Raw genomic sequence first — 23,838 nt, 5'->3', positions numbered from 1 at the left:
GTAGTATGTCAGATGTTTCGATAACTTTATATAATCATTAAGAGGAAAGAAATATTTTAACGCCTGTCAAAATTTTCAATGTATTTTAAATGTAATCATTTTTTCGAATCCTGAGAAAACTAAGAAGTATTTTTGAAAAATTTAAACGCAGAATGAAAGATTTTTTTATTACCGAGGGCCGAAAGTCCCTTAGAATGAATAAAAAGTTTCTTTTGAATCAGATATTTGAAATTAAAAATCACATTAAATTTTTTCTTAGTTTTTCACCTCTGTAACTTATTAAAATAAACATTATAAAAGTTTTCAGCGACTTTCGACCTTCGATAATACTGCAATCTTTCATTCTGTGTTTAAATTTTTCAAAAATACTTATATTAATTTTCTCAGGATTCGAAAAAAAATGAATCCCATTTAAATAGCATTGAAGCCGAAAGTTCGTACCCATCCCCTTAAGAGAAGTAATGTTAATAGATTTCATAATTTTCATCATGGCAATAATTTTTCTATCAAACCCAAAGTAACAAGCTTACCTGAGGGTTTTTTCTCAAAGCAAACTGTTTTTGGATAAAATCGTTAGTAGCTTTTTTTGCTGCTTGTTCCCTTTCAAAGGACATATCTTCTTCATCACTATCATGTGCATCATTGTACTCACGTTGTTCCCTAAAAACAAATAGTCATCGAAATATTTTTGATAAAATGAAGTTAATATTTGGATTATCTGTCATGAAATTAATCATAAGTTTTGAGAAAAGGTTAACTCTGCAATTTGTACCTGATTTTGAGTCTAGTATAACTATTATTAAGCAGTTTTATTGATATTTAAACTGGTAGGAGTATCTAATAGTATCTTGTAAGCAGCTCTGAAAATGGAATTGTCATTCAGAAAAACGTTTTGTGATGTAGCCCTAAAGGGTTCTTTTTAATAAATATACCTTCTATAAAGGATCTTTTATTAAATTTTTATAAATAGAATAGGTAATCGGAAAGAGACATTCAGTATGCTTTAACCATCCTCAGAAAAGTATGATAACAATCTCAATATAAATTGAGGCCATGAGATCCAGAGTGGCCTAACTGATTTGAACATTATAGTGTAGGAAACAGATGTTGAACCTCGCAAAATGGACCCAAGTCCGGTTTAATTTTTTTTCTGGTATATCAAGGGGTGCTTATTATAAGACTAACTTTTTCTTAAAAAATTTCGCCCCGGAACCCCCCTTTTCATCCCTTTAAAGGGGGTAATTTGTGGTTTTTGCGAAACGTAGCTCTTCCTGTGCGTTTTGCAAAAAATTTACTAAATATTTCCTACTATTTATTTTCCGACAGCATATGTCTATCACCCACCGTTTAGCGGGGGTGGCGCCCCAAAGTTGACAAATTTTTAAAAAAGATGTTTTAAAAAAAATGATTTTTCCCTAACTGTAATGAAAATTAAGAAGAAACCATGGGGAAATTAATCACAAATAAGTGGCTGATTTTTTGGTATAGATTTCATTTAACCTTCCGATGACCAACCTTTTTTTGTTACACGGATGACCAAGGGGGGGAAAATGACCCCAGGTCAAAAATGTCAAAAATGACTTTTAACAAAAAAATGAAGTTTTTTTTTAAATTTTTTTTTAAATTTCAATCACAACATGAGTATTAGTGTCATGTGTAGTGTGTATGTTGAGTAAATGTCTTGTTACTTTGCAAATTCGACGTCATTAGCGTAAAACTACTTGGAACTACACATTATAGACGGTATTTTACTAAACATCAACTTCAGAATATATTTTTTATTCGTAAAATATAGGGAATTTTTTTTATTTCAAAATATGAGGATATCTATAATGATCTTAAAGTCAAATAAAAAAATAATGAGTTTAAAATTGAAAATACTTTTGAATTTATCAAAGAAAAACATACGCTGGGGTCACAATTTCCCCCGCTTGGTCATCCGAAGGTTAAGGGCAATTGCAAATTTTTTAATTACAGGGTGTTACATTTTAAAAAACCATATTATCTGAACCGCCTATGTTAGATTAAAAAAACTTTCAGCGATTATCCATGCATTAGTGTTATTTACAAATATGTATAATGCACCCCATATTTCTCCCGGAACCACCAAAAAAAAAGGAGAATTAATAAAGCAAATAATCAAAAATTGCTTTTTGGCCACCACTGTGGCTTTAGGGTGCAAAGAAAAGAAAATATACATAGGTCATAATGTGTAGCAGACGTTTATTTTTCATAAGTACGTTATCCATAAAATGAATAGGTGACAAAAAAACAAAAACTGGAGCCCGCCAAAGCATTTCTGAGGTTTACAGCGCCACTGTGCCGTAACAGTTGCTTATATGAAAAAATGTAGACCTTATGTGTACCTTATTTGTAGAGAAAATAGTGGTCTTTAATTCGGTATAAGTTTTGTTTTAAAAAAATGCATAGGTAATGAGAAAATCGTCAAAACATGCTCTTCAAGGGAGAGGGGTAGTTTTTGCAGTTTATTTTCAAGGATAGGGGTAGTTTCCGCAGGGATGTTGCAATAATCATATATATTTATGAAAAACCCTATTGATGGAGCATATGTCCATATGGGTAAAAAAGCAAAAAAAAAATTTTTCAACCCCCCCTTATTTATTTTTTTTTGCTACAGGGGTTGCATTAAGAAATCGCTTTTGGTGTCCATGCATGGGTAATAATAACGTGCACAAAATGAAATATGAAGCATTTTAATAAAGGGCATGGTGTGTGAAGGATTCCAAGAAAATCACTTTCTTTATTAATTCTCCTTTTTTTGGGGTGGTTCCGGAAAAATGGGGGTGCATTATAGAAATTTGTAAATAACACCAGTACATGGATAATCGCTGAAAGTTTTTTTACTCTAGCATAGGCGGTTCAGATGGTATAAAAGGGTTTTTTTTTAATGTAACACCCTGTAATTAAAAATTGGGCAATTGCCCTTAAATAAAACCTATACCGAAAAATCAGCCACTTATTTGTGATTAATTTCCCCAGGGCTTCTTCCTAATTTTCAATACAGTTAGGGAAAAATATTTTTTTTAAACATCTTTTTTTAAATTTCTCAATTTTGGGGCGCCACCCCCGCTAAACGGTGGGTGATAGACATATGCTGACAGGAAATAAATACTAGAAAATATAGTCCTCTTTATTTTACTATTAAGTAAATTTTTTGCAAAACGTACAGGAAGGGCTACGTTTCGCAAAAACCACAAATTACCCCCTTTAAAGGGATGAAAAGGGGAGTTCCAGGCCGAAATTTTTTAAGAAAAAGTTAGTCCCATAATCGGCCCTCCTTGATATACCAGAAAAAAAATAAAACCGGACTTGTGTCCATTTTGCGATGTTCAACCTCTGTTTCCTACACTATTACTTTACATAATCAAAGAAAATGATCAGAAACTATCAATGTCCGATTGTTTTAGTAATTATATGTTGACCATTTATGATTCTTGGTCAACATACAGTTATTACTAGAATAATTGTATCGTATTATATATTAAATCGGACATTGTTAGCTTTTCATCATTTTCTTTGATTATGTAAAGTAATGTTCAAATCAGTTAGGCCACTCTGGCTCTCATGGCCTCAATTAAGGATAGCTCTGCGATGAAAATATTAAATATTGTATTAATTTCAGCTGATTCTTCAAATAATACTCACCTCGCAAGACCAAGTCGTCCTTCTCCATACATGTCTGTAAAGTCAGTCTCAGAATAAGTAGCTTGTTTAGTACTGAACTGAATACTTTTGGTCAGGAACTGTTCTACCATCTCTTGAACCCTCTTCTTGTCCTTACAGAAATCGCATTTATCTCTACATTTGGGGGGAGGTTCTCCAAAATGATCTGTAAAGAGCTTGTGACGACATTCACTGAAATAGAAAGCCTATATTAAACTTATTTCCTTCTACAGTCTGTTTTTAAATCAAGAGGAGTAATTCAAATTTCCCGCGCTGTAAAGCTTGTTTGTAATTGGTCCAATCTCAGGCAAGTTTACTCCACTGTTATCAAATTTTGACACAATGATGACATTTATAAAATTCTGACACTTTTGGCATTTCATAGATTTATAGGGAACTTGCACATTTTTTTTATTACATAATAGTGTTCAGTTTTGTTTAAAAATGAGATTTCCAAAATTTCACGCTTCAAAAACTCATAACGTTGAAATACAAATTTAAAGTCTTCTGCGGTATAAAATAGTTCAAACAACCTGTGACGTCACATACTTTTATTATATAGTTATGATTATGGCTATATTTAGGTATATTCTTTGTCTCCTTCTTTGGTTTATTGGCCTCCACCTACTTGGGTATTTGGCCAGCTCATCGTCGCGGAATAAAGGAAAAATATTTATATTCTATTGACATTTATCGTATGTCATTGTAATAATATATACCAGTTTGTTGAGATTGGAGTTTGATACAGTTTTTGAAGGAAAGGAAAGAAGGTTTACTATGGAAAATAAAACCATTTTGTAAAAGTACAAGTTTTCTATGAATAGTTTTTATACATAACTGTATTTTCTACGGACGTTTATAATGTCTAATTTAAAATTAGATACAATTTTGTTTATTTTATTGGTGTAGAATGTAAACATATAACCGGATGACGTCACGACGCGTTTTGGGCGAACTGGTATAATTTGAATTTTTAATTGTCTTTAGGGGCCAAACGGAAGACAAAAAAAACTTTTTTATCTTTGATACATGTTTTAAACTATGTTCTGTTGTGATTTATAACAAAGGCCGATATGATCAACAAAAAAAGAAGATGTATTTGGTGATATTTCTAGTGACTTTCTTGGGTGTGAATCTGTCTTTTTAGTTTACTCCTCTTGGTTTAAAAACAAAGTATAGACAAAACAATTCAGATAAATTCTTAGATCATTCTTGAAAGTGAGGCTATAGAGAAATAGAACTTGATATTACTTGTTAGATAAGTGTTAAAATCTTTGATACCTATTATAGTTTTTAAAATAGAAACAAATGAGACGTAACATCTTGGTTGCTACGTCTCTCGTCATACTCTCTCGTCGCTACTCCAATTACTACTAAACAAAACAAAGTTTCTGTGAATAATATATAGGGGAGTATATTAAGAAGGAGAGTCTCATGGTTGAAGAATTTAAGGGACTGGTTTAAATGCAGTTCTATAGAATTCTTCAGAGCAGCTGTAGATAGAGTAAAGATAGTGATGATGATATCCAACCCCCGATTGGCAGACGGCACTTAAAGAAGAACTTGGTCGTATAACTCGCAATGGTGTACGAGCAAGTCACACTGACGAGCAACATGAAGCGTGAAATTAAGTTAAATGAAATCGATGGAATCGAAATCAACAACTTAGAGATGTCGCGTATAAACGCCATATTTATATTGGTTTACGAAAACGAGCCAAAATATATTCATTTTTTTACTCATAGGGCCGGGATAACTTGCACTCATATAAGTAACTTGCCGAAAATACATAGTATTAACAGATGTTTATTTAGATTATTATTTAGACCTAATAGGCTTACCTAAACCTGTAGCTTTAGCGCGGTTAGGTTTTGTGATTGCAGAACTATAATTTTTAATTTTAATCAAAAGATTATGCGTTAGCGTAAAATAAATTATTTTTGTCGGACAAAAAAGAGGGCGCGATCATCGAGTCCGACACCCGCAAGAGGTCACTCTAGCGCTTGTTATTACAAAACTCTTAATTTTCAATTGAAAGTATTGATACTTAATTACTAAAGATTGTCGATCTCTTGTCCGACAAATCTACAGCCTCGTTTATTTAGTCGGACAACGTAAATATGTTAATTATTATGACAGGTTATGTTTTACGATTACAAAAGTCATAATTTTAATTTTTTAACGTTCATATAATACATGTTTATTAAAAAAGTAATTGTCCGACAAAAAATGACGCAAACTTATAAACAACGAAATTCTTTTTAAACAGTGGTAGTCTGCTTGTACTTTGTCGGTATCGTCACAAATCTCCTAAGGCTGTATGACACTATGCATTTTCTTGTATCATTTCTAATATCGTTTCTGATATTATAAAGTTATATACATTTTCTTGTATCGTTTCTTGTACGTACATTTGTGCCACGTATGACACTATGCAATTGGTCGAAATTTTGTTTGTCACCCTGTGTCACGTTACACTGGTACGGGAGCATCCATAAACTACGTCGTAAAAAATTTGAAATTTTTAATACCCCCCCCCCCCCCGTCGTAATTCGTCGTTTAGAGACGACCCCCCGACGACATGTCGACGTCGTCGTTGCAACTCACGACCCCCCTTTCATTGATTTAAAAAAAATCAATATTATTTCTGTTTTTTTTTTCAATCAAATATGAGGGAGTAAGCGTAAAATCTTGGTCCAATGCTATTTAAATGTATTATTTTTTTTCGAATCCTGAGAAAACTAATAAATATATCTGAAAAATTTAAACGCAGAATAAAAGATTACATTATTACCGAGGGTTGAAAGTCCCTTAGAATAAACAAAAGGTTTCTTTTGAATGAAATATTTGAAATGAAAAATCAGACAAAATTTTCTCTTTTTTTTTACACCTCTGTAACTTATTAAAATAAACATTATAGATGTTTTCAGGAACTTTTGGCCCTCGGCAATAATGCAGTCTTTCAATCTGCGTTTAAATTTTTCAAAAATCTTTATTAGTTTTCTTAGTATTCGAAAAAAATGAATGAATTTAAATAGCATTGGACCAAGATTTTGCGGGGTATGCTATCTTAACTGCATCATATAAATCTTTATTTTGTTTTGATTTCGATGCCATTTCTTCTAAAGTATAAATACGACTTACTAACTCAATAGAAAACAATATTTTATTTCTATTCGATCTTTCAGAACTGTTGTTTCACACAGTATGCAGCACATAAATGAACTAACAATTTAATATTTTTTTGCTTCCAGACGTTATGTATATAGAAGCGATTGTTTAAACCCAAAGAACAATGTCTTATTGTTTGTTGTCCTGTACAAAAGTGCTACATAATATTATTTTAACGCCGTAACTGATAAAAACGAAATGAAAAGTATGCGATAAAAGTATCTATAATAGAATTGTTCTTTTTAATTTTAACAATGGTATATTTATTCGCAAACGTTTTGTTTTATTTTCAATTTCATATCAAAAACTATACGTTTTTATATGAATATCTGATACTTTAATGCTGGTAGAAGCTAGTAAAAAATTATTTTTATAGACACAATAGCGACAAATTTAAATATACCAATATATTAAACGACGTCGAATGGGCGCTCATACCCCCCTCCCCCTGTCGTACTCCGTCGTAATACGCAAGCCACCCTCCCTCTTTTCAACGACGTAGTTTATGGATGACCCCTATGATAGTACTGCGTCTACAGCTGATTTTAAGGATTTTATAAAATTTATAAACTTTTAAAAACTTATAAATTTAACAATTTAATGTTAACCAGAATTTTTACGTTGACTGTTTGATGTTGATTATTTGTGTTTTTATTTTGTTTTGATATTTGTGCTAAAATATTTGCATTAGAATTCTCTTTAGTCTGATCCAAATTAGGAACTACTGTATTTTCCTCTATTAAAAAATTATGCAACATGAAATCCAAAGTTATACATAGTTTGAACTTTACCAGGAGCTAAATATAATAATATGGTTATTAGTAGAACAGTAGTCCATATATTAAGTATCAATAAAAGATTTATAAATCATACCTACAAAAACACAAATAAATTCATCAAGACATATGATCACATTTTCAGCCGCCATTATGACATTTAGATGTTTTACCAGCAGGTTTTACGTTTTTGCTCTTTGCGCAGAAATTGACGCAGTTCTTGTTTGTACAAGAATCTGTGTCTGACACAAATGCTTGTATCGTTTCTGATATCGTTTCTTGTATCTGTATATGACACTGCATTTTTTTGACATATCAGAAACGATACAAGAAAATGCATAGTGTCATACAGCCTTTAGTCTAGATGCTTCATGACAACGCTTTGTTTGGATATGAAACGTCTAGTTAGACGAAGCAACGAAGAACTAAAAAGCCCAAAACCTAGGAATTTTGTGCAGTAAGATGAATCGTTATGCAACTTTTTGCATTCAATTCGAGAGAGAGTGTCAGGCAATTTTGTGAACTAAATTTATCTCCGGCAAAAAATTTTGTGCATGAGAAAATGCATTTTCAAAGACCATCTCGAAGAGATGGAAAATGAAAAATTTAGAACTCAGGAAATATTGAAGGAAATGAGTTAAATTTTTATATTTGGGGGTTTTGGAGGTCAGTGAACACAAATTTCATGACGGCGATGATGTCCGAGGTACCTGGGCCCAGGGTGGAGCTCGTCGCCTGGGACGATCGAATAATTCGCGAAATGAAGATTGAATAGAAAAACTGAAAAATACACGTTTAATATTTTTCAAAAATCTATCGAATGACACTAAACACGAGCTCTCACTCCATCCCCTGGAGGTGGGATGGGGTAACTTCAAAATCTTCAACGGAAACGCCCATATGTTATTACAGATTTGGATTGCTTACGTAAAAATAAGCAACTTTTATTCGAGAAAATTTTTCGAATTGTGGATAGATGACGCTATAATCGGAAAAAACGATTTATCGTGATGCCATAGGTAAATTATAGAAACTATTTAATATTTCTCAAGAACCTATCGAATAACATCAAACACGACTCTCCACTTAACCCCCTGGAGGTGGGGTGGGGGTTAACTTTAAAATCTTAAATGGGAATCCCCATGTTTTATTGCAGATTGGGATTCCTCATGAAAAAATAAGTAATATTTATTCGAAAGATTTTTTAAAATTGTTAATAGATGGCGCTAATAAATAGTGTTTTTCCGATTATAGCGCCATCTATCCATAATTAGAAAACATGTCTCGAATAAAAGTTACTTATTTTTACGTAAGGAATCCAAATCTGCAATAAAAAATGGGGGCTCCTATTTAAGATTTTAAAGTTACACCCCACCCCACCTCCAGGGGGTGGAGTGGAGGGTCGTGTTTTATGTTATTCGATAGGTTCTGAAAAAATATAAAAGAAGTATTTTTTGGTTTTTTATTTGGAAGTGTATTTCTCGAGATATGAGACCGTTTCTATAATTTACCTATGGTATCACGAAAAAATCGTTTTTTCCGATTATAGTGCCATCTATCCACAATTCTAAAAATGTCAAGAGTTGCTTACTTTTACGTAATCAATCCAAATTTGCAATAACAAATGGGGTTTCTATTTAAGATTTTAAAGTTACCCCCACCCCACCTCCAGGGGGTGGAGTGGGGTGGTCGTGTTTAGTGTCATTCGATACATTTTTGAAAAATATTGAACACGTATTTTTCAATTTTTTGATCCAATCTTTTCACCCTGGGCACCAGGTACGTCGGAGACCATCGCCGTCATGAAATTCGTCTTCAGTGACCTTCTAAACACCCAAGTATAAAAATTGAACTCATTTCCGTCAATAGTCCTAAATTTTTTATTATCCATCTCTTCGAGATGCACTTTAAAGATGCTTTTTCTCATGCACAAAATTTTTTGCCGGAGATCAATTTAGTTCACAAAATTGCCTGATACTCTCACGAATCGAAGGCAAAAAGTTGCATGACGATTCATCTTACTGCACAAAATTCCTAGGTTTAATGCTTCGTTGTCTCGTCTAAGTAATTAGTCTATGTTTACGTTCAGTTTCTATACATTTTCTGATGTTCTACACGTCACTAGGCATAAAAGTAAATAGTGCAACAAGTGAAGGGTCCAGGGCTGTATTACCTCAATGTGTCTAGTAGTGTGACGGTTACGGTATAAAAAGTTTTGAAATTAATTTGTCGGACTGGCTATTTGATACCCAATTTTTGTCGGTACAGTGCTGTATTTGGATAAAGAACCCTCCAATATATCACTTGTTATTCGTGTCCGAAATTTTGTAATCGCAAAACATAACTTGCCATAATTAACATATTTACGTTGTCCGACTAAAGAAACGGAGGCTGTAAATTTGTCGGGCAAGAGATCGACAATCTTTAGTAATTAAGTATCAATACTTTCAATTGAAAATTAAGAGTTGTTATAACAAAACTGTACAGCGCTCGAGTGACATCTTGCGGGTGTCGGACTCGACGATCGCGGCCTCTTTTTTGTCCGACAAAAATAATTTATTTTACTCTAACGCATAATCTTTTGATTAAAATTAAAAATTATAGTTCTGCAATCACAAAACCTAACCGCGCTAAAGCTACAGGTTTAGAGGCGGGGCGTGCTAAAACGCGTCCAACCTGCACTCTCAAATTTTTCAGAAAGTGGTAGACTCGCTCAAACGAAGCAATTAAAACAATTTTTAAGACTTTGGAAATAATTTTTGAAAAAGCATGATGTACTGTGGACTAACTGAGCATACGTGACCGCAAAGCTAATTCTGGAAAGCTGTCTGTTAGGGGAGTGCAATTAGAACGAAAACATGCATTGTTTCGGAAAAAATTCAAACAAGCTTATATTTTTCTAAAACTTTTTTGTTAGTTTATATACATGTTAAAGTAAAAAGTTCTACTCGCAGATTTGGCCGCTAATCGTTTATTAAACAATAACAATTGTTTTGTATAAATAATTTTAAAAATATCGATAAATTCATTATTTTACTTTAATCAAATATGTTTCTATTTTGTTTTTAATTATGCTGAATCCGAATATGGCATCGCAATTTGAAAATTCTTATACAGAAGCTCTTATACAGTGTGTCTGCGTAGCTAGGAACCACATGGAAAACTTTTTTATTATCAATTTTACGAAAAAAATTTATTCTTAAAATGCTTCGGATAGTCAAAAATCTAAAACTCAACCATCAGATATCAAATTTTGTCAATTTTATACGAGTTATGTCAAAAATATGAATTTCGTTAAAGAAGTACCTTTATATTCCAGAATATCAAAAAATGCTATTACGAAAAGTTGTTTGAAATTAGAAACTATGTCTAAATACACAATTACATAATTCTAATTGAAAAAAAAATTAAATTTTTGCTCAAATTACGGATACTTATCATTATTTTATTACAATTATGATAACTATTTTATTATCACTTTTACGAAAAAAAGTTATTCTTCATAAAATGCTCTCCCTGGTTTAAAATCGAAGATACAATTATCAGATATCAAACTTTTTTAATTTTATACGAGGTATGTAAAAAATATGAATTTTTCTTAAGAGTTAAGTGCCTTTATTATTCACAATATTTTAATTAGAAGGATGTAATTGAACATTAAAACAAATTTTTTAATTTCAAACAACTTTTCTTAATAACAATTTTCGATATTGTGGAATGTAAAGGTACTTTACTCTTGAGTGAAATTCATATTTTTTGACATACCTCGTATAACATTAATAAATTTGATATTTGATGATTGCACCTTAGATTATATACGATGCAGAGTATTTTATAAAGAATAACTGTTTTTCATAAAACTGATAATAAAAAAGTTATCAATAGGTTCCAAGTTACGCAGACATACTGTATAAGAGCTAAAAAAAATTTTTTTGCTGAACATTTATTATTGTTGAAGCTTATTATTAAATGTATTTTAGGTAAGTTTTACAGAAAAAAGTTTTGATCACTTTGTATAAACATTTTTTTAGCTAGTAATTTTCGGTTTTTGTATTAGATTTTTGTTATCTTTCTTAATTTTCTTAAAAAGAAATAGTTTATTTCATTTCTAAAGTAAAATAATTTAGTGCATTTTAAAGATTACATCCTAAACTTTAAAAAAACACTTATAAAACTGTAATAGAGCTGTTCACACTACGAAGATTTCAAAAATTACAATTTTTGAGACGTCATATCATTTGATTTAAAGTTTTGAGATTTTTTTTGAATGAAACATCATTAGTAAGATGCTTGAAAGGTAAGTTGTGCAAAATTGAGAGTTTTATAAGAAAAATTGTATTAATTACACATTCTTAAACAAAATTCATGTAAGGCTCATTTTCCGCCCACACCGTACTTATGCCCATACATTTTATTTCTTTCTATTATAACCACAAGATAGCTTAATTATTCTTCTTTCATGTTCAATTTGTAAAATTTTATTTGATCAATTAGTTAAAGAATTACATTAAAATAACTCAATCGTGCACTTCGCCGTACGTTAGTTTACAGTGCGCCAATGTTTGTGAGAAGGGTGACTTTAGCGTTATAAATAAAAAATTATAGAAGATACAGATTTAATTTTAGAAAATTCTTTATATAAGGTTTTTTTTGTAAAATTTTCTGAATTTTTCAATGGTCAAGTCAGTTTTTTTCTAGAATATTTATTTTCGGAGTTATTTAAAAAACATCTAATTTCGTAGTTCATTTGTTTAATAAAAAATGAAGCACCCACTTCTGGAGTAGAACTTTTTGATATGTTGTTTATTAAACATTTCTTAACGAAATTACAAAAAGTTCTATCTTGTTTGATTTTTTCCGAAGTGAAAATCTATATGCACTATATCCCCTTTTTAACAATAATGAATTTTGGAATAAAATACTTACTTCGGATTTTCACAAAATTCCAGTATTTTCTTAAAACCTTTCACTGCTTGTTCCATGCGCTTCTTTTTATTTTCTTTGCTACCTGCTTTTCCCAAATCTTGGGCTAAATGAAATTCGATGGCCTTGCTATCAGATCTGTTATAGTACACTCTACATCTGGAAGGTTTACCATCCCTTCCAGCTCTGCCTGACTCCTGATAAAACGATGCAGGTTCTTTAGGGCTTCCCCAATGAATGACAAATCTAAAAAGGAAATATATTAGTAAAATACAAAAGTAGTGACTCTCTACCTAGAACCAAGCTATGGGAAGTATGGATGACATCGAAGTTGCACGAATATTAACAGAAGCAGTAAAAGCAATCTACAAGGATAACAAAGTAGCTATCAAAACGGGCAATAGAATATGCCGTCCATTTAAGACGAGAAAGGGACTACTACAGGGCTGCTCCACATTCCTTACCCTCTTCAAAATATTCCCAGAAAGACCCTAAAACCATGGAAAGGAAAGTGTGAAGGAATGGGTATAACAGTTAGGAACGAATATCTATACAGAGAGAGGATATCTGTAATTTGGAATAAATTCAATATCTCAAATACTAATTGTTTTTTTGAAAAATGCTCAGACCCGTCGATTAGTATTTCAAATTGTTCTTTTTGACATCCAATAATAATGTATACAGGGTGTCCCAATTTAGAGATATGATGTCATCGTTGATTTTCTTAAATGGAAACACTGTCATTTCGATAGCTATTTTGATAGGGTGTGTAAAGTCATACACAACTGCAAAATATCAAATTTTTATTCTCTACCATTTACAAGATAATAGAAAATAACAAAGTTATATCTGTAATTTGGAATAAATTCAATAATTAAAATGCTAATTGTTTTTTTGAAAAATGCTGACCCGTCGATTAGTATTTCAAATTGTCATTTTTGACATACAATAATAATGAATACAGGGTGTCCCAATTTAGAGATATGACGTCATCGTTGATTTTCTTAAATGGCAACACTGTCATTTTGATAGCCATTTTGATAGCGTATGTAAAGTTATACACAACTGCAAAGTTTCAAATTTTTATTCCCTACCATTTACGAGATAATAAAAAATAACAAAGTTATGAAAAACAAGTAATCAAATAATACCTAATTGAATTTAATTACTTCAATTGGGCAAATGCTCATAACGTTGCCCATTGACAATTTGACAATAATTGAGGGCAACATTATGAGTATTTGATTAATTGAAATAATTAAATTCAATTGTTATTTGTCTTTCATAACTTTGTTATTTTTTATTATCTTGTAAACGGTAGGGAATAAAAATTTGAAATTTTGCAGTTGTGTATAACTTTACACACCTTATCAAAATCGCTATCAAAATGACAGTGTTGCCATTTAAGAAAATCAACGATGACGTTATAAAATTGGGACACCCTGTATACATTATTATTGTATGTCAAAAAGGACAATTTGAAATACTAATCGACCGGTCTGAGCATTTTTCAAAAAAACAATTAGTATTTGAGATATTTAATTTATTCCAAATTACAGACTCTCTCTGTATATAATCGCACAAGACGAAGATGACCTTTATGTTGAGAAAACTAAAACAGGAATATACAAAGAATGGGACGAAAATAAACCGAAAGCAAACTGAATACCTAACAACGGAGAATCCAGAAATAAAACATATGGAAATAAACGAACGTAAACAAATCAAAGGAACAAGTATTTAGGTTTCATAATATCAAACAAAGGAACAACAGAAGAATAAATAAAAAATAGACTAGGACAAACAAGAGACTGCATACTGCATAATGACAAGAAGTATCCTGACTTATGGGTGTGAAAATTGGACAATAAATAAGAAAACCAAAAACAAAATGAGAGCCACAGAGATGGAACTCATAATGAGAAGCTGCAGAGTGACAAGAAAAGATAGAATAAATAACATAGTGTTTAAGAAAAGAATGGGAATGAACTCAGATATAATAGACTACATCCAAAAGAAAAGAGATTAACCTGGTACAGACATGTCAGAAAAGCAGACCAAAATCGTTGGATAAATACAATACCAGAGTGGAGCCCGATAGGAAGACGAAAGAGAGGCAGACCCCGAAAATCTTTCAGATATGAAGTGAACGAAGCACTGAAAAGAATATATAGGAAGGAGACTGACAAAATAGAAAGAACTGGAAGGAACGGTTGAGTGAAGGAATACAGTGAAAACTGGAAATCCTTAGTTTAAATACAGGGTTTTTGGTAAAGAATCGGCCATAGCTTAACCATAGATTTCTGAGGTTAAAATAGGTCGATTTAAGTTAACTTACCTTAGTACAAAAGTTGATAATAACCGAAATACAGGGTGTCAAAGGTAAACTTATATTGTATTTAGTTTTGAATATTTCCTGACAGGCATGAGACAACAACACGAAATTTGATAAGTGGTGCTGGTACTGTACACCCTACTAAATTATGTTAAACAAACGTTTCTGGCTACTACCAGAGGCGTACGACGGAGGAACGTGAATGGTTGACCCTTCCCAAATTCTACGCCACTGGCGGAATTTCTATTTTAATGCAATTTTTTGATTCTCCAATATTTCTATGTAAATAACATACTCTTTATTCGTAACGATAAAGCCATTAGTTTTCGAGATATATGAAGCTAAAAACGAAGGAGCATAATACATTAATCAAAATAAATGTGCCTTTTCATTTTTAACTTCAAATATCTCGAAAACTAATGACTATCGTTACAAATGAAGAGTATATTATTTCCATAGAAAGTATTGGGAAATCTAAAAATTATGCTAAAATAGCAGTTTCATTAGTGGCGTAGAGTTTGGGAAGGGTCAAACATTCACTTTCCCCTGTCGTACGCCTCTGATATTAACCACAAACGATTATTTAACATCATTTAGTAGGATGTACAGTACCTAAACTTTCTGCCAAGTACCATAAGGATATGTCAAATAATTTTATAGTACCGGGCACACATACTTCAAAGTTTTAAATAATGAATAAATTATTAAAAAAAAGAATACTTTAAAATAATTTGACATATCCATGTGATACTTGGCAGAAAGTGTAGGCACTGTACACCCTACTTAATTATGTTAAATAATCGTTTCTGGCTACTACCAGAGGCGTACGACAGGGGAAAGTAAATGGTTGACCCTTCCCAAATTCTACGCCACCGATGAAACTACTATTTTGGCATAATTTTTAGATTCTCCAATACTTTCTATGCAAATAATATACTCTTCATCCGTAACGATAAAGTCATTAGTTTTCGAGATATTTGAAGTTAAAAATGAAAAGGCACACTTATTTTGATTAATGTATTATGCTCCTTCGCTTTTAGCTTCAAATATCTCGAAAACTAATGGTTTTATCGTTACGAATAAAGAGTATGTTATTTACATAGAAAGTATTGGAGAAACAAAAAATTGCACTAAAATAGAAATTCCGCCAGTGACGTAGAATTTGGGAAGGGTCAACCATTCACGTTTCCCCGTCGTACGCCTCTGGTAGTAGCCAGAAACGTATGTTTAACATAATTTAGTAGGGTGTACAGTACCAGCACCACTTACCAAATTTCCTGTTGTTGTCAAATGTCTGTCAGGAAATATTCAAAAATAAATAAAATAAAAGTTTATCTTTGACCCCCTGTATTTCGGTTATTATCAACTTTTGTACTAAGGTAAGTTAGCTTAAATCGACCTATTTGAACCTCACGAATCTGAGGTTAAGCTATGACCCATTCTTTACCAAACACCCTGTATACAAAAGTAATAAACAGAAATGTTATTACCTGACTGTAGCTTTGTCGACGCCCATACCGAAACTGATTGTGGCGCAAATAACTGGCACATCTCCATCTTGCCATTTCTCCTGAAATATTCTTCTTTCTTCTGATCTAAGTCCCGCATGATAGCACAAGCTTTTTACTCCTAACCTATTTAATTTTTCCATCAGTTGCTCAGTCTGTTCTCGAGTTCGGCAGTAGATGATTCCACAAGATTTTTTTGAACGCGGGAGATCTTCCTCTTCTTTAGAGTTTAAGCAATCATTAATAAAATCCCGTAGATGCTTGTATGGATCGTCTAGCATGTTAGGGAAGTAGACATCATAGAAAAGATTGTCTCTAAAGCAGGAAGTTTTGAAGGTTTTGTAATCTTTTTCCAATTTCAAACTGGATATAATGTCTTTTATTACCTAAAACAAGATGTATATGAGAAACGGTTCCATGACATCTCGTAACGCGACAGTTCGTAACCCCACAAATGGTAATGGTAATTCGTAACGCCGTCAATTCGTAACGGCGACACTTCGTAACATCGACAGTTCGTAACTATATCTATTCGTAACGGCAACATTTAGTTTTGTTTAGCTTATTTAGAATTTGATACTCAATGTATACAATGAATGTATTTTGCATCCTTTCCTACACTAAAAGTAGTAGTACTTTCTTAAATATATAAATCGAGAAAAAAGCGAAAAATTTCAGCTTTTTTCCGCTTTTTTGCTCAAATCTCGAAAACTATTAACTTTTAGTAAATGGTCTGCTAACAGAAATTAAAGTATTTAAAATTATCTACAAATATCACTATTTACTTTTTTTTTTCAGACGAACCGTTCGGTCTAAAGTACAAGTTAAAAATTGCCAATTTTTAACGGTCTCGGCAAAACCCACTTTTTACATTCCAAAACTTTAGTTTTTATTAGAATGCTGTCATTTGATAAATTTCTCCTAGTTTTCTGTACAAATAATAAATATTAGTTCATAATATGAATATGGTATTCTGAAGCTATTTTCTTGTGGCATTTTTACAATTTTAACTATTTATAATGGGAAATAAGCCACAATATTATTAAAAAATGTGGTTGTCTTTTTAAAGACAGATCACATGCTATGATTTTTTTGTGACGGATATTCTTGAGTTGGGGTTGATTTCATGTAATTAAATGAACTATCTTTCAGTAAAGTCGTCCCAGGAACGCAACCCATAAATATTGGCAATATCATTTTAAAGTCTTATACTTTAAAATGTATCATATGTATCTGAATTGCCGATATAAATGAGTCAAATTAAATAAATTGTTAGAAGGATTTTTTTTACTAAGCAACAACATTTTTGTTTATGTTAGTAGTATTTTGTATTTTGACAACGGCACCCGATTTGGGCGTCGAAACGTTAATAAAAATCATTTTTTAATAATATTGTGGCTTATTTCCCATTATAAATAGTTAAAATGAATATGGTAGGTATGTCTTTTCTCACAGCTTCCAGGAATCCATTCCATCCTAAAATACCGAGAATGTCTCTGCTTTTCCCTTAGAGCCACAGAAGATCAGGCACAGTTTCAGTTGGTGTGAACATTCCCTTCGGATCTTGATTTCTGATAAACCTTGAGGATTTGTCCTTTCAAAATGTATTAGTTGAACAGCTCTCTGACTTCCATAAACCTCAGGTGCGGGTTTAGTTTTTAGCCGAGGAATGGATTGGTTAGGAGCTATTGCATGTTTTGGTGCAATACAAGAAATGCCACCCATGACGTAAAAAGTGTGGTATCCGTCGATTGTATGTACCCTTACTTATTGTACTTGTTGGGATATGTTAACCTTTTCTGTCCCAACGCTGCATATATATGTTTTTGAAAAAGTTGGTCTGTATTCCCAGCCGCCGTATATATACGTTCAAGGTATTATGGTCTCAATTTACCAAAGCCGAAAATATGCGTTGCTTATAAAATTTTAGACTCATTGGTGTCCCAATGTAGTAGAAATATGTCCGAAAATGTTAGATTATTGTTCCCAACGCCTCAAAATGTTGGCACCTAAGACAGGTCATGCGGACCCATTGCCGTATATATTTGTTGACATATTTTAGATATATGCTATATTGTAGCACTGGTGGCAACGCTTATAGGTAGCTGCTAGAAGGTGAAGCGTTTGTAGCCACAGAAAAGACTAGAAAAAAAAAGAAGCGAATCGAGATACATGTGTGCAAGATGCGGAGTCGGTCTTTGCGTAGTGTCATGTTTTGAGGAGTACCACACAAAAGAAAACTTTTAATGTTAATTTACATTACATTTTTTTTTTTTGTTAGTTACATTTTTTCAAGTTTGTTTTGCTCTCTGATGAGTACTTTTGAAAAGAAAACGTTTAAGTTGGTTACAAAAAACTCATTAAAAACATGTGTTGTTCATTTATTTGTTTATTTATATGCGACGTATATATAAGGCAATGGGACTTTAAGCATGAGAAAACCTTTGGGATTGAGGAACCAACATGCAAATTAAGGCCTGGCATAGAAAGGGTTAAATCAGCGTTTTCGTACACCTGTTGTGTAAAGCATGGCTGGTCAATTTTCTGCGGATCGCCCGCGATTGCTGACACTTCCAGATAAGCAACGCGCTTGCTCAAAGTCTTGTAGCGGCAGTAAGGCCCAGATAGTTGGTCTCACCATTCCTTGCAGGTTTGGCCGTTTTCTCTACAAAAGTACGGCTCAAGAAAATAGGTTGATGTAGTTTCCTCTTTGGAGTTTTGTTCATCCTATACAGAAGCTGTTCGCCTGGAAGTGTCAGTATTCGCAGGCGATCCGCAGAAAATTTACCGTGCTTTACACAGCAGGTGTACGATAATGCTGATTTTAACGTACATACAATCGACGAATACCACACTTTTCACGTCATATGTGGCATTTCTTGTATTGCACCAAAACATGCAGTAGCACCTAAGCAATCCATTCCTCGGATAAAAAAGAAACCCGCGCCTGAGGTTGATGGAAGTCAGGGAGCTGTTCAACTAATTCATTTTAAAAGGACAAAACCTCAAGGTTTATCAGAAATCAAGATAACAGATCCGAAGGAAATGTTGACACCAACTGAAACTGTGACTCCATCTGTGCCTGATCTTCTGTGGCTCTAAGGGAAAAGCAGAGACATTCCCGGCCTCTTAGGACGGAATGGACTCATGGAAGCTGTCACAATAGACATACCATACCTATGAACTAACATTTATTATTTGTACAGAAAACAAGGAGAAATTTATCAAATGACAGCATTCTAATAAAAAATAAAGTTTTGGAATGTAAAAAGTGGGTTTTGCCGAGACCGTTAAAAATTGGCAATTTTCAACTTGTACTTTAGACCGAACGGTTCGTCTGAAAAAAAAGTAAATAGTGATATTTGTAGATAATTTTAAGTACTTTAATTTCTGTTAACAGACCATTTACTAAAAGTTAATAGTTTTCGTGATTTGAGCAAAAAAGCAGAAAAAAGCTGAAATTTTTCGCTCTTTCCGCGATTTTTTCAATGTTTCGGCAAGAAATTTTGTCCGCAAACCTCATATTCGGATTCAGCAGCCCAAAATCCATATATAATGAAAGAAATCAGAACTACCCCAAAACTTCCCAGTCAAAACACAATTTTATTGAATCATCGATGGGAAATTCTAAATTGTTGAATTCCTGCTTCCCTAATTATTTTACATCAAAAGTCATGAGAAACTATTTATTTGTAGAGTACTGAAATCTGTTGTATTAAAAACAAATGTTAAAATTGTTCAACGAATTAAACACATTCCAAAAATTTTGCAAAAATATAATAGGTACATTTGCCAGAGTATTATTAGTCCAACCGTTAGATATTTGACCTCCAAAAATCATACGAACAAGCTGAATTTTGCTGAAAATATTAATTTTGGGATCCCAAAAAAAAGGCAAAATAGTTCTTACCACCGGGCTTCCCCCTAAAACGCCGCTCGAAAGAATGGGTGAATAACATCTATGTTCTACAAGAAATGTAGCAGAAACTGTGATAATTTTGACCAAAAATGTTTATAGTCCAGGAACCGAAGGTTTCCACCTCGCAATTTTTACAGAATGGATCGATTTGCTTGAAAATTTTAGAATAAGTAGTGGATAGTCCAAGGATCAAAATCTATATGATGCCGAAAGGCGCTTTTACCATGGGGGTGTTTGCCACCCCATCTCGGGGGTGGACATTTTTTAATATATTTTGACCGCAAAAGTTTTTTTCTATTCTAGATAAAATGCCATTTTTTGCCAAACTACAAAAATTCGTTATTCGCTTTTATCTCTAGTTTTTTTAAACCACACCCCATTATTTTAAACCAGTCAAACTTCTAGAATTTATTAATATTACATAAACAAAGAAGAATGAATAAGGCCAATGACTAAAAACGCCGCTAACTTACGTTATTATGCTTCCAATTGGATTTCTCCTTTTTTTTTCAGAAAAATATATTGATTTTTTAACCGTAAGTTTTTTATTTTTTATCTTAGAAAGTTTGGTAAAAAAGAATTTGTAGGTTTTTACAAGATATATAAGGCTATTATTATTAAATACTTTTAAAATCCTGAGTCGCAAAAAGTGGTGACTTTGAAAGGGTTGGTAAAGGTGGTTTTTGCATGTTATTACAAGTTTTAACTGTCAATAGCCCACTCAATTTTTGCAGTAGAAAAAAATTTTGCAAACCAAATTCTTGGAAATTAAACAAGCTACAATTTCATATTTAAACATTTTTTCGTATATCTTATGCTAATCTTTCTATTCTGAAGAAAATGGCGTTTTTTACCAAATTGCAACCATTCGTTATTCGCTTTAAACTACAGTTTTAGAGTGAAAACTTAGTCTTTTTGCTAGCAGTTGCCGCTAGGGCATCTATGCCATTTCGTTCGTTGCAATCCGGGACTGCACGCTGGGGTTTATTTTGGCTGGATCAGAGAGAGCAGCATATGTGCCTCCTGATGAGAGACTAATAAGTTTCGAAACCGGTAGAGGTGCTTGCTGCACTCTCTGATTGGACTAGAATATAGTTCGGCTGTATTTTCGTTTTGCAACGGAATTGAAAATGGTTATTACATGGTGTACATGACTTTCCCCAACGGGCGGAAACCAGAGTGGGGCACAAGGGTAGTTATAAGGGGTCAAAGTCGCGGTTTTTATTATTTTTTTTGTGACACTCATGATCGAGATAGTGCACCAAAATTTGGGAATGACGTAACTAAGTAAAATCTCCAGGGGCGGAAAGCTGCGTGGCCGACAAAGGGGTGGGTGTAGGGGTGAATATAAAAATTAGAAGGGGTTTTTTGTGACAATCCTGATCGAGATAGTGCACCAAAATTTGGGAATAAGTAAAACATGACATAACTAAGTAAAATCCCCAGAGGCGAAAACCAGAGTGGGGGACGAGGGTAGTTATAAAGGGTCAAAGTCGCGGTTTTTATTATTTTTTTGTGACGCTCAAGATCGAGATAGTGCACCAAAATTTGGTAATAAGTAGGTCATGACGCAACTAAGTAAAATCTCCAGGGGCGGAACGCTGCGTGGCCGACAAAGGGGTTGGAGCAGAGGTGAATATAAAAATTATAAGCAATTATAAAATTTGGGAGAAAGTAGATCATGACGTGACTAAGCAAAATCTCCAGGGGCGGAAACCAGAGTGGGGGACGAGCGTAGTTATAAGGGGTCAAATTAGCGGTTTTTATTTTTTTTTTTTTGTAACGCTCATGATCGAGAGAGTGCACCAAAATTTGGGAATAAGTAGGTCATGACGTAACTAAGTAAAATCTCCAGGGGCGGAAAGCTGCGTGGCCGACAAAGGGGTGGGTGTAGGGGTGAATATAAAAATTATAAGGGGTTTTTTGTGACGCTCATGATCAAGATGGTGCACCAAAATTTGGGAATAAGTAGGTCATGACGTAACTAAGTAAAATCTCCAGGGGCGGAACGCTGCGTGGCCGACAAAGGGGTGGGGGCAGGGGGTGAATATTAAAATTATAAGGGATTTTTTGTGACGTTCGTGATTGAGATAGTGAACCAAAATTTGGGAGAAAGCAACTAAGCAAAATCTCCAGGGACGGAAACCATAGTTGGGGATGAGGATAGTTTTAAGGTGTCAAAGTCGCAGTTTGTATTATTTTTTTTTGTGACGCATCACAACATTTGTCGCCCACGCAGCGTTCCGCCACTGAAGATTTTACTTAGTTATGTCATGGTCTACTTATTTTGCCAATACAACTAAAATAAAAAAGTGCTGTGCTAGAAAATAGATTACACTTGAGAGCAAAATAATGGACTCGCTTGCTGAATTGTACACGTTAGAAGTCTCGAATTTCCTAAACCTGTTGTCCGATTCGAATGATTTTTTTAGTATGTTACAGATTATTTAAGAAAATCGATGTAATATTATTATTGCTAGACAGGTAAAGGTCATTTTATACCGGGTGTAACAATCATAGGGTGTTTTTTTTTCTTAAACGTACCTAACTTTTTTATTATCCAACATAAGCAAATGAGTCAAAAAAGAAAATATTAATAAAGCCTAAGCCTACAATTGAATTTTAATTTAATTATTTTTATATGCTAGAATACTCCACAGGGTGTTCCGAATTTAAGAAAAAACATAGTATGATTGATACATCCGGTATAAAATGACCTTTACCTGTATAGCAACAATAATATTACATCGATTTTCTTAAATAATAAGACTATAACATACTAAAAAAATCACTCACATCGGACAACAGGTTTAGGAAATTCCACGTGTACAATTATTTAGCAAGTGAGTCGATTATTTTGCTCTCAAGTGTATTTAGTAAGTAATTAAAATATAACTAATGTCAATATTATTATTTATTAGTAGCCAAAACTTTTATTTTTCGGTGTATACACAATATTTTATAAAACCATTTACCTATTGATCAAACAACCGAAAATAAATTAAGAACAGCAAGGCTTATGTCAAGACATATTATGCCTTCTAGATCATAGCAGTTATTCTCCAATATATGGTACAAGAGACATAAATTGACTTAAGTCTTATTGCCATACCATATTGAACAATCATGTTTGTGACCTTCATATCATCGTGAATAATTTTGAATTATAATGTGGTAGACTTAAACCGTTTGTACCAATAAAAAGAGCTGATTTTTTTGGTCCAGAAGGCATCAAAAGAAATTTTTGCAAAATTCTGACTTAAGCCCTTTTTCCCAAACATCAGAGATATTTGATACTGTTTTTTTATTTTAAATATCAACAAAAGCTTTAAATTCTTTACAGTTTAAATACAACAGTTTGTCTTTGATATCTTTCCAAGGTCCATTTATATTCAGTTGCCTTTCAACTTCAATATGTGTGAGGTTCCAATCCTCCTTACATTTCAACCACTTTGGAAGATTCCTGTGTTGCTCTGGGTAATATCCAAGAATATTTGCAACATCACAAAATTTTATCAACAA

General features: G+C 32.9%; 1 protein-coding gene across 1 annotated transcript in view; it reads right to left on the bottom strand.

Annotated features, from left to right (window-relative positions):
• LOC126881942 (ATP-dependent DNA helicase Q5-like) overlaps positions 1–23,838 on the bottom strand; it is a 94,808-nt gene that overhangs the window by 53,650 nt on the left and 17,320 nt on the right. The window contains exons 5-8 of the mRNA XM_050646679.1: positions 16,380–16,783; positions 12,558–12,800; positions 3,667–3,876; positions 531–660 (exon numbers count right to left, since the gene is read on the bottom strand). Of these exons, the coding sequence (XP_050502636.1) occupies positions 531–660; positions 3,667–3,876; positions 12,558–12,800; positions 16,380–16,783 (987 nt within the window). The remainder of the gene's footprint in view (positions 1–530; positions 661–3,666; positions 3,877–12,557; positions 12,801–16,379; positions 16,784–23,838) is intronic.

Source organism: Diabrotica virgifera, chromosome 3 (genome assembly GCF_917563875.1).
Source record: "Diabrotica virgifera virgifera chromosome 3, PGI_DIABVI_V3a".
Classification (NCBI taxonomy): Eukaryota; Metazoa; Arthropoda; class Insecta; order Coleoptera; family Chrysomelidae; genus Diabrotica; species Diabrotica virgifera.
The sequence above is the reverse complement of the archived record's forward strand: the minus strand, read 5'-3'. Positions and strand labels throughout refer to the sequence as shown.